The sequence below is a fragment of the Anolis sagrei genome, chromosome 3 (assembly GCF_037176765.1).
Source record: "Anolis sagrei isolate rAnoSag1 chromosome 3, rAnoSag1.mat, whole genome shotgun sequence".
Lineage (NCBI taxonomy): Eukaryota > Metazoa > Chordata > Lepidosauria > Squamata > Dactyloidae > Anolis > Anolis sagrei.
This window is the reverse complement of record NC_090023.1, coordinates 262450891-262462977: the sequence shown is the minus strand read 5'-3', so window position 1 is coordinate 262462977 and position 12087 is coordinate 262450891. Positions and strand designations below refer to the sequence as shown.

General features: G+C 43.2%; 1 protein-coding gene across 7 annotated transcripts in view; it reads left to right on the top strand.

The window, feature by feature from the left end:
* The window catches only part of EIF4G1 (eukaryotic translation initiation factor 4 gamma 1), a 141445-nt gene that overhangs the window by 89690 nt on the left and 39668 nt on the right, over positions 1-12087 (top strand). For all 7 annotated transcript variants that reach the window (XM_060767406.2, XM_060767405.2, XM_060767404.2 and 4 more), the window contains 2 exons: positions 4664-4756; positions 6247-6313. In XM_060767406.2, the coding sequence (XP_060623389.2) occupies positions 4664-4756; positions 6247-6313 (160 nt within the window). The remainder of the gene's footprint in view (positions 1-4663; positions 4757-6246; positions 6314-12087) is intronic.

Sequence of the window (12087 nt, the reverse complement as noted above, 5' to 3'; positions counted from 1 at the left end):
TTATAATTTTTTACAGAGATGATGGAGGTGGACTTTGAAAGGACCTGGAGGGCAAACTTGGGCCCTCCAGGTGTTTTGGACTGCAACACCCACAATTCCTAACAGCCGGTATGCTGTTAGGAATTGTGGGAGTTGAAGTCCAGAACACTTGGAGGGCCCAAGTTTGCCCATACCTTTTATATATAAGTGTGTTTGTGTATAAATTAGATGGAAGATAGACCAGATCCAGTACCTTAGCTGTAGTATAGACTTTGAATTATTCTGTGCAGCCCTTGTTCCCATAGGAGTTGATCATGGGAACTTCTGTTCACAGCTGAGATCTCAAGGAAGAGGGTGAGGTTGAAACTTCTCCCTCCCCATAGTGATCTGGCTCCTGTGCATAAATGTGTGTGCATTCCTGTGTGTGTACATGTGCATGCACCAACTCACCCTTTTAAAAACAATCCACATTCAATGTATTATTGAAGGCTTTCATGGCCGGAATCACTGGGTTGTTGTAGGTTTTTTCGGGCTATATGGCCATGTTCTAGAGGCATTTTCTCCTGACGTTTCACCTGCATCTATGGCAAGCATCCTCAGAGGTAGTGAGGTTTGTTGCAACTAGGAAAAAGGTTTATATACCTGTGGAATGACCAGGATGGGACAAAGGACAATTGTCTGTTGGAGCTAGGTGTGAATGTTTCAACTGAGCACCTTGATTAGCATTTAATTGCCTGGCAGTGCTTGGAACAATCTTTTGTTGAGAGGTGATTAGATGTTCCTGATTGTTTCCCCTCTGTTGTTGTGCTGTTGTAATTTTAGAGTTTTTTTTAATACTGGTAGCTAGATTTTGTTCATTTTCATGGTTTCCTCCTCTCTGTTGAAATTGTCCCCGTGCTTGTGGATTTCAATGGCTTCCCTGTGTAGTCCGACAACATGAGCATCACCTTTCTACTGATAGCAAATCTTACAGTTTAGCACAGTGGTTCTCAACCTGGGGTCCCCTGATGTTTTTGGCCTACAACTCCCAGAAATCCCAGCTATTAGGATTTCTGGGAGCTGAAGGCCAAAAACATTTGGGGACCCCACGTTGGGAACCATTTGTTTAGCAGCAGTGTGTCATAGATGGCAGTTGTTTACTTTTTTAGATGCCCAGGGCCATTGCTGAGTATTGATACATACGAATGTGTGATGGCCCAGTCATTCCCTGTAGCCAAAAAAACCAGTGTCTGTTCAGTATCTTAAGCTGCACCTACACCAGGCATAGGCAAACTTCGGTCCTCCAGATGTTTTAGATTTCAGCTTCCAGAATTTCTAACAGCCTACTGGCTGTTAGGAATTGTGGGACTTAGTCCAAAACACCCGGAGAGCCAAAGTTTGCCCATGCCTGACCTACACTGTCGAATTAATACAGTTCAGCACCGGGATTGTGGTGCAGCTGGCTGAGTGTCAGCTGCATTAAGATCACTCTGACCTAAAGGTCATGAGTTCGAAGCCAGCCCGGGTTGGAGTGGGTTTCCAACCAATTGTGTAGCCTGTTGTCGACCTTTGCAACCCGAAAGATAGTTGCATAGGTCAAGTACGAAAATTAGGTACCACCTTAAAGTGTGGGGAGGCTTATTTAACAAATTTATGAGGCCATAAAATAAAAAGACTCCAGCAAAAGCATGCGGGGAATGCGGAAGTACTTCATCACTGTTGTAGATGGACGATGAAAGCGACAGTTCCCTTGGTGGCCAGGAGAAAAAAAGTTAAATAGCCCCTGTCTGTGTCTGTATATGTTGTATGTCAAAATTGGCATTGAATGTTTGCCATATATGTGTACACTGTAATCCGCCCTGAGTCCCCTGCGGGGTGAGAAGGGCGGAATATAAAAGCTGTAAATAAATAAAATAAATACTTTAACTGTCATGGCTCAATGCTATGGAATCATGGGAGTTGTAGTTTTCCAGGGTCTCCAGACTTCTTTGCCAAAAAGGGCGAGTGTCTTTCCAAACTACAAATCCCAGGATTGCATAGCATTCAGCCATGTCAGTTGAAGTGATGTCAGACTGCAATGTTACTATGGTGCAGATCCACCCTGAGTCAGAGGTTTCCCAACTTTACTGTGGATTGTAGATTCTGTCTTGACGGTCTCTTAGTACAAAGGGAGCAAGGTATGATTGCACCCCAAGAGCATTATGCAACTCCTTCCACTTAGGAATAAAGTCAGCCAATGGGTATATATGCGTTTCCCAGAGCATTGTGACATGGGTCCAGTCAGGTCAGAATGCATGGACTGTCCTATATAGAAAAGTAGGGGGTAAAGGCCTGTCCCATTGGGCAGAAACCAAATGGGGGGAAAGCTTCTTCTTCTTCTTGTGTTGGCTGTTCCTTCCCTGTGGTCTCCAGGGATAAGTCCTGGGACCCTGGAGCTGAGGCAGCAAGACCTGCCTGGCCTTCCCACTCAGCTGCTGTGTCCAGACCTGCCAAACAGAGCTCCCTTGTGACCTCATCGGCTGCTGCCACGGCTCTGCCTCCTCCTCCCGGGTCCCTGCAGCTGCCTGCCAGCCACCCACCCACCCTGGGCGCTCAGGGCCAGGAGGAAGAGGACCGGCTTCCTCCTGGCCTTAGCCCTGTGGTCGGGAGGGAGGGAGGGAGGCGGGGGGAGCCTGGCTGGGGGTGCGCCCCGCTTTGAAACGACATGGCAGCTGGCTTGAGCAAGGAGGCGAACCCCCTGCCATGGGTGGTGTGAGGTCCTTGCCAAGCACCAGTTGTTGTCGGGCGAGTTCAGGCCTCCACGAGGAACACCGGAAGCTGGACAGAGCTGTTTTCTGCTCTCTGCCTTCAGGATTCCCTGCTCCTGTAAGGATTTTGGTGGGGTTGGAATTCAGAGAACGTGAACGGGCTGGAGGGCTGTCTGTCGAGAGTGCTTTGATTGGATGTTCCTGCAGGGCAGAAGGGGCTCAGACTGGGTGGCTCTTGTGGCCTCTTCTAATTCTTATGATTCTATGAACTTGGCCATAAAGAAGGAAAAGACCAAGTTCATGGAATTTAGGCCCATTGAGTGATCCCTCTGTGGGTCCTCTATGTTTAGTAGCCATTATGAGAGAAATAAGGTTGAACCCTGTGAAAGCCATCCACTGCATGGCTATCAGCCTCCTCCCAGTAGACCAGTGGTTCTCAACCTGGGGTCCCCAGATGTTTTTGGGTCTACAACTCCCAGAAATCTCAGCCAGTTTACCAGCTGTTAGGATTTCTGGGAGTTGAAGGCCAAAAACATCTAGGGACCCCAGGTTGAGAACCACTGCAGTAGACTCAAATCAAGGAAAAGCTTCATGAGAACCACCACCACTCTTAAGGTTTCCCCAGCAACAGCAAGAGTGTCCCTCCAGGAAAAGGCAGCTAAACCAAGAAATCCCAATTGGACCCCCCCCCCCCCCCGAACGAGGGTCTTCCTCCAGGGGCAAACCAAGAATGGGCAACTTGGAAGTCCCTGAACATACTCAGAAGTAGAGTGGGCAGATCAAAAGACAACCTGGCAAATTGACACTGCCTAAAAGTATCCTTCACCTTGTGTGACTGTAGAGCAGAACAGATAACTCTGCGTCTGTACACTTGTCCACAATGTCCTGCCTCATGTACAGAGGAAGAATTGTTTGAGGCAACAGACAATGCGGTCGCTGTTGCTCGTTTTTGGTCAAAAGATACTCAGCTGCTTGTGCTCTTTCTATTTTTATCAGTTATATGCTAATTTATGCTTAAATAAAAGTAGCCATTAAGTACCAGCTCTTAGGGGAAAACTCTCAAGAACAGGCACATTCATGTCCTGCTTTTGGCATTGTCTGGTTGGAAACATGGTATTGAACTTTTTGAATTGAGGCAGAAGTGCATTTCTTCCTGTGTTCAGCCTAACTGACCCATGAATCACAGAGTGCTGACCTACCTCACAGTGTTGTTGTGATGTTGAAGTAGAAGGAGAGCCCCACATATGCCAGCTTGACCTCATTGGAGGAATGTTGGGATGCAGATTTAATGAACTCGGCAGAAACTTTTCGTACACTCCGTTTCCAAATAAACTACAGATCTTTGCCCTTTGTTTATCTTCAGCATGAGTAGTGTGTGGGAGCAAAATATATTTCAGCAGTCAGTTATGCCCAGGGCACCTTTTCTCGTCCTGCTACTTTTCAGTTCTTCGTGGAGTCTGTGAAATGCACATTTATGGGCTGTGCGAATTTCACAGACTACCACTCGAAGAAACATGGCTATAGGTAAGCAACCTTTATTTCTTTGTGGAGTCTGTGATATGCGCACAGCCCATATGTGCGAATTTCACAGACTACCACTTGAAGAAACATGGTTACAGGTAAGCAACCTCTATTTCTTTGTGGAGTCTGTGATATGTGCACAGCCCATATGTGCGAATTTCACAGACTACCACTTGAAGAAACATGGTTACAGATAAGCAACCTCTACTTCTTGTTGGATTTCGGTTCCCATCAGCCTTTGCCAGCATCCTAAAAAATAGAAGTCAAAAGTATCTGGAAAGCATCGCATTAATGTGCATGTACTTAAGCTAGACTTAAGTAAAAGGGCAACTCATTCTTCCCACTAGGTTTCTCTCAGGAGCTGCTGAAGTTGTAACCCCCTGTGTTTACTTTGCTGACATACAATTCCTTCTTTTTCTCCCATGGTCTCCTGGCAGATCCGAATACGAGATCCAAATCAGGGTGGCAAGGATATCACAGAGGAAATAATGTCTGGCGCTAGAACGTCTTCAACGCCTACTCCTCCACAGGTAACAGATGTTCCGTCTCCTCAACATTAGTCATTGCAGTTAAGGGTTTTTTTTTTCATACACGGGCACTTCCCAATTTAGTTGCAAGTGAATGCCTTTTTACTGACAAGTGGTTAAACGCTAGGGCCGGGTTACACAGATGATCTCCAAATCTATCCTTGGATGGTGACATAAGTTTGTCTAGCTCAGGCATGGGCAAACTTTGGCCCTCCAGGTGCTTTGGACTTGAACTCCCACAATTCCTAACAGCCTCAGGACCCTTCCTTTCCCCCCTCAGCCGCATAAGCTGCTTCTCAGCCAAGGGGAGGGCTATTTCTGAGACTCCAAGCCCGGGGGGGGGGGGGGGGGCAGGTGTGCTCAGTGCATGGCAGCATGGTGCATATGTGTGGGTGAAGAAGAGCGTGTGAGGGAGGTTTGCGCCAGCGAATCCCTTCAAGGCATGGCAGTTCTGTGTACGAAGTTTGGCCTAAATCTATCGGTGGTGGGGTTCAGAATGCACTTTGATAGTAGGTGAACTATAAATCCCAGCAACTACAGCACCCAAATGTCAAGGTCTATTTTCCCCCAAACTCCACCAGTGTTTACATTTCGGCATATTTATTTATTTACTTTTATTTACTTTATTTGTATACCGTTCTTCTCAGCCCTAAGGCAAGTCATACTGAGTCATTCATGCCAAGTTTGGTCCAGATCTATCATTGTTTGAGTCCACACTGCTCTCTGTAGGTGAACTACAACTCCAAAACTCAAGGTCGATGCCCACCAAACCCTTCCAGTATTTCCTGTAGGTCATTGGAGTTCTGTGTGCCAATTTTGGTTCAGTTTCGTCGTTGGTGGAATTCAGAATGCTCTTTGATTGTAGGTTAACTGTAAATCCCAGCAACTATTAACTCCCAAACGGCAAAATCAATCCCCCCCCCCAACCCCACCAGTATTCAAATTTGCGTCTATCGGGTATTTGTGCCAAATTTGGTTCAGTGAATGAAAATACAACCTTTATATCAGATATTTCCATTATAATTCATAACAATAGCAAAATTGCAGTTATATAGTAGCAGTGAAAATAATGTTATGGTTGGGGGTCACCACAAGATGAGGAGCTGTATTAAGGGGTCATGGCATTAAGAAGGTTGAGAAACAGTACCATAGAGAGATAGGGGCAGTAGGAGTTGACATGAGGAAGGCAAATATTTTGTTAAGATTTGGAGGGGAGACAGTCACACAGGGTGTTTGTTTCTATTTATTTTCTTTTGAAACAGTGTAGGCAACTCACACAAGTTTTAAACAGTAAAACCCGTGCCTAAACCAACATAAGTTGAACACCCCTTATCTGAAATTCTAAAAGAGTCCAAAAACCAGCATTGTCCACATGAGTGACTAAGATTAAAAACACCTTTATAGCAGGACATGTTTTGCAGGTTTGGGATGAGGAAAGGGAAACTTTTTCTTTGCCAGCTCGTCATTATGTCTTTACTCCTATAATTTTACAGGCTGGAAGCGGTCTAGAGCCCCAGGCCAATGGAGAGACACCCCACGTAGCAGTGATTGTCCGACCAGGTGAGATACCTAGCAGTTGATTCAGCTAATTGAGATGGAGTGAGGACTGGTGGCTTCTTTTAACTTACTTTCCCTGGTTAATACAAGATGGACAGCCTCCTAGAGGAAGACTCCTGGGGGTCTGGGACAATGTGCATGACAGACGGAGATCTTAGCTTTTGGGTCTCACTCTGGAAAAGGAAAAAGTGGGTGCGCAAGTAGGAATCCTTCTCAGGGGGAGAGCTGATCTCCATGAATGGTCAAAAACGCAAACAAATGGGCTCAAGTGCAAACTTATCCACTAGAACCCCAAAGGATCAAACGGAGACTATCATACTTTGGGTATATCATAGGATGACATGACTCTGAAAGTGATTACCACACTAGAAGAGTGAGATGGACCAGATTATGGAAGGGACTGATTCAACACAGGAGTCTGCAAGAATCTTGAGTTTGGGGTTGATGACCAAGGCTCATGGAGGTCTTTAATTCACAAGGTCGCCATAAGTCAAAGTAGACTTGATGGCAACTAACAGCACATTATATATATATTTTTTTAATTTGAATTTATTTGAATGCCGTAAAACCACACAGAAGGACCTAGAGCAGTGGTTCTCAACCTGGGGGTCCCCAGATGTTTTTGGCCTACAACTCCCAGAAATCCCAGCCAGTTTACCAGCTGTTAGGATTTCTGGGAGTTGAAGGCCAAAAACATCTGGGGACCCCAGGTTGAGAACCACTGACCTAGAGAGTAGGCACCCAGCAGGATTGTTATGGTCAAGTTCCCCCAAAATTAGACCAGGGAATTGCACTGGAAGCCTAAGGAGAAGACTTCTTTAGCCATCACTAGATTCCATTGAACCATTCTATCAGATTCAATTTCAGGTAATAAAAATAGGTTTCCAGCTTATGGAAAAATCCTGTTATGCGAAGGACCCTAGAACAAATCCTCAAAGAATACATGTGCCTACTGTGGTTTAAATTATTGATTTTCCTTTCTCAATTTCCATGAGTTGCATTACTCTGCAGGAAATGGATTGTGTGTGTGGGCGGTATGCAGGGTGGATTGAGAAAAGGGCTTTAACCTTCACCTTTCTGTTATGGCTCTGGTCCAGGTTTTGGCTACTGTGCCTGCAATTCATATTGGAAAATATCTTCTTAAAATAATGTCGTGTTTTGGCTCTTTGAATCTTTCCTTACAGAAGAATAAAGTATAGAAGTAAAAGTGGTTGAAGGACTATGGTTAGTGTTCAGGGATAGACATTTTTGTACCTCGTATGGCTTCCTTTTCTGCCTTTAATATCAAGTCTTGTTGTGCTTATTTGGTAGGTTAATGAATTAAATGCTTTGGGGTGATAATTTGGGTGAGAGCTAGCATTTTCTTATTTTCTCTCTTCTGCGTGAGTTGAGATTCTTTTATGGTGTGGCATTGAAAGGAGTGAAGAGGGCAGTTCCTCCTTGTCTCCTGTGCTATTCTAATAATATATTATCTATATAAATAAAAATGTAATGTTCATTTGTGGGATTAACGGAACTCAAAAACCACTGGGGGAATTGACACCAAATTTGGACACAAGACACCTAACAACCCAATGTATGTCCTTCACTCATAAAAACACTGAAAAACACAGCAGAAGGGACTTAAAAAGCCCTCAAAAACCTAAATGACGAGAAGCTAAATGACAATACAGAAAAAAGGGAAGAAAGAGGGAGGGAAGGGGAGAAAAAGAAAGAAAAGAAAGAGGGAGGGAAAGAAAAAAGGAAAGGGAGAAGGAAGCATGGAAGCAAAGAGAGAAGGGAGGAAGGAAAGAGGTAGGGGAAAAAAGGGGGAAGGAAGGAAAGTTGGAGAAGGAAGGAAGGAAGGAGAGAAGTAAAGAAAAAAGGGAAAGAAGGAAGGAAAGAAAGAGTGAAGGAAGGGGGGAAGATGTAGAGAAAGAGGGAGAGAAAGAAAGAAGGAAAGGGAGATTGAAGTAAAGAGAGAAGGAAGGAAATTGGTAGAGAAGGAAGAAAAGAGAGAAAGGGGGAAGGAAGGAAAGAGATAGAGAAGGAAGGAGGGAAACAAGGAGAGAAAGAGGGAAGGTTGGCCACAGCAATGCATGGCGGGTACAGCTAGTTCTAATGATATAATGTAATATAATATATTGTATATACATATAATATTTTTAATATTATAATGTAATGTAATATACTACTACTACTTCTAATATGATTTTATAATTATATATTTTATTACATGTAATATTACTAATAATATTACAATATCATTGGTATAGTACAATATAGCAATATTTAAAACTGATATTGTACTATGCTAATAATATAATATATTGTATGTATGTATACCTTGTAAGCCGCTCTGAGTCCCCTTCGGGGTGAGAAGGACGGCATATAAATGTAAATAAATAAATAAAATAATTATCCTAGAGTATGTCATGCTTAAATAAAGATTATACAGTGGCCCCTTGGTATCCACTGGTATTTGATTCCAGGAAAGGTAGATGTTAAAATCCCATTGTATAGAATGGCTTAGCAAAATGGCATCCCTTATATAAAATATAAAATCCGGGGAGTGGCGTGAGCTCCTGCTGTCAGCCCAAGCTTCTGCAAACCTAGCAATTCAAAAACATGCAAAATGTAAGTAGATCAATAGGTGTTGCTCTAGTGGGAAGGTAACGGCACTCCATGCAGTCATGCTGGCCACATGACCTTGGAGGTGTCTACGTACAACGCCGGCTCTTCGGCTTAGAAATGGAGATGAGCACCAACCCTCAGAGTCGGACACGACTGGACTTAATGTCAGAGGGAAACCTTTACTATATAAAATAGCAAAATCAGAGTTTTTGGAATATTTTTTCCAGGAGGAATATTTTTATCCACAGGTAGTTGAATCAGTAGATATATAATCCTTTGATATTTATTTATTTAGTATATTTGTATACCGCCCCTCTCAGCCTTCCGGCGACTCGAGGCGGTTTACACGGCAAAATTTAATGCCACCGAGAACACAATTACAATATAAAACGTCAACATCAATAAAATCGTAATACTGTAATAAAACATAATTCAATAAATACTCATTAAAACAATGTCCAATCCCGTCATGTTGTTTAACCTTTAGCCTGGAGGCACAGTTGTAGTAATTTATTAAGTGTAAGACCTGTCTTACAACTTCGTTTTGATATCTCAAAAATAAATTTGTATTATGAGTTTGCTATTATACAAGTTGTGATAGGTAATAGCTGGGATCAGAGGTATTCTCTGGTCTGGCCACTAGGAGGCAGTGTCTTTCAATGAAAGGAAACTCTCTTGCTGTTTTTGGAGAAGGTCAGAGGTTGCTTGACTTTAGTGTCACAAACAAGTTGTTTTGTGCAGTGACTTCAATACAAGTAGACTTTAGGAAAGATGTTGTTTTGAAATACAATTCCCAGCACTCTTCCTTCCCCCTCTTCTGCATGAAATAGCTATTAGATGTAATGATCCTTGAAAATACAATTAAATATAAATAAATAATTTCTACTCACAGAATTCCTCCCTCCCTTCCATACATTCTTCTACTTATTGTTTTTTAATACATTTTTATTTATTTTTTTAAATGTAACTTAAGTTTAACAAATCGAAACTAAAAAAATAGAAACACAGACACTAAATTAGAAAGCAAGGTAAGAGAATCAGATACAGAAATGATCCCACAATATTCATTTGCCATAATCCCCCACCAGTTAAAATCAGCAAGTCAACTCTACCCTTCCCATTTTTTTAAAAAAAAATAAGTAAATACAAAACATTAAAAATACAACTTTTTTTGTTGTGTCAGGAGTGACTTGAGAAACTGCAAGTCGCTTCTGGTGTGAGAGAATTGGCCGTCTGCAAGGACGTTGCCCAGGGGACACCCGGATGATTTGATGTTTTTATCATCCTTGTGGGAGGCTTCTCTCATGTCCTCCCCGCATGAGGAGCTGGAGATGATAGAGGGAGCTCATCTGCCTCTCCCTGGATTCGAACCTGCGACCTGTCAGTCTTCAGTCCTGCAGGCACAGGGGTTTAACGCACTGCGCCACTGGGGACTATTACAACTGACTATTATTAAATACAACTGACTATTATTATTATTTGTTTATTATTTACTATAGTTGTATACCACCCTTCTCAGCCTGCAGGAGAGACTACTCCTCCTCAAACAAAACAGCTCCCAAAAATTAATATACTTCTACTTAGTTGCACGACAGGTTCTGCTAAATATATTCCATGCTTTCTTCTTTTGTTGCTTCCTTAACATGTAGCTTTTCCAAATTCCAAATCTCTTGTAATTTTTAGCACCCTTCCTTTCTCTTAAGCCTTGGAATTGTCCATATGCTTGTGGATTTCAATGGCTTCTCTGTGTAGTCTGACATGGTGGTTGGTCAGACTACACAGAGAAGCCATTGAAATCCACAAGCATGTGGACAATTTCAACAGAAAGGAAGAGATCATGAAAATGAACAAAATCTGGATACCAGTATTTAAAAAAACTCTAAAATTACAACAGCAAAACAACAGAGAGGAAACAACCAGGCACAGATTAACACCTCCCAGCAAGAGATTTTCCCAGGCTCAGGCAGGCCTTCAAATGCTAATGAAGGTGATCAGCTGAAACATTCACACCTAACTGCAGCAGGGAAGAGCTCCTTGCCCCACCCCAGCCATTCCACAGATATATAAACCCATTGTCCTAATTCCAACAGACCTCACTACCTCTGAGGATGCTTGCCATAGATGCAGGCGAAACGTCAGGAGAAATGCCTCTAGAACATGGCCATATAGCCCGAAAAAACCTACAAGAACCTAGTGATTCCAGCCATGAAAGCCTTCGACAATACAATGACTCTGTGTTTTCAAGACTGGGGCAGAGCTAGTGATGACCAAGAGTCATGGAAGACTCATTTTGAAACGAATGTGATTTATTTAGTTATCTTGTCAGGAGCAAACCAAACAGTTGTACTGCATTTTTTAACAAATAAACAAAACACAAAGTTTGCAAGCTTGGTAGTTGATTAGATGTTCTTTGACCAGTAGCTGGCCACTTTGAGTGCCTCTGGTGTTACTATAAGAAGTCCTCCATTGTGCATGTAGTAGGGCTCATGTTGCATTGCAGCAGGTGGTCTGTAGTTTGCTCTTCTCCGCACTCGCATGTCGTGGATTCCACTTTGTAGCCCCATTTCTTAAGGTTGGCTCTGCATCTCGTGGTGCCAGAGCGCAGTCTATTCAGCGCCTTCCACGTCGCCCAGTTTTCTGTCTGCCCAAGGGGGAGTCTCTCATTTGGTATCAGGCATTGCTTGAAGTTCTGGGGTTGAACCTGCCACTTTTGGACTCTTGCTTGCTGAAGTGTTCCAGAAAGTGTCTCTGTAGATCTTAGGAAACTATTTCTTGATTTAAGTCGTTGACTTGCTGGCTGATACCCAAACAGGGGATGAGCTGGAGATGTCACTGCCTTGGTCCTTTCACTATTGGCTGCTACTTCCCGCCGGATGTCACGTGGTGCAATACTGGCTAAACAGTGTAATTTCTCCATTGATGTAGGGCACAGACACCCCATGATGATGTGGCATGTCTCATTAAGAGCCACATCCACTGTTTTAGTGTGGTGAGATGTGTTCCACACTGGGCATGCGTACTCAGCAGCAAAGTAGCATAGCGCAAGGGCATATGTCTTCACTGTGTCTGGTTGTGATCCCCAACTTGAAAACAAATCACTAAACAAAGAAATGGTCAAAGTGTAGAATTTGGTCATGTTCTTGCAACCTCCTATTACATCTACC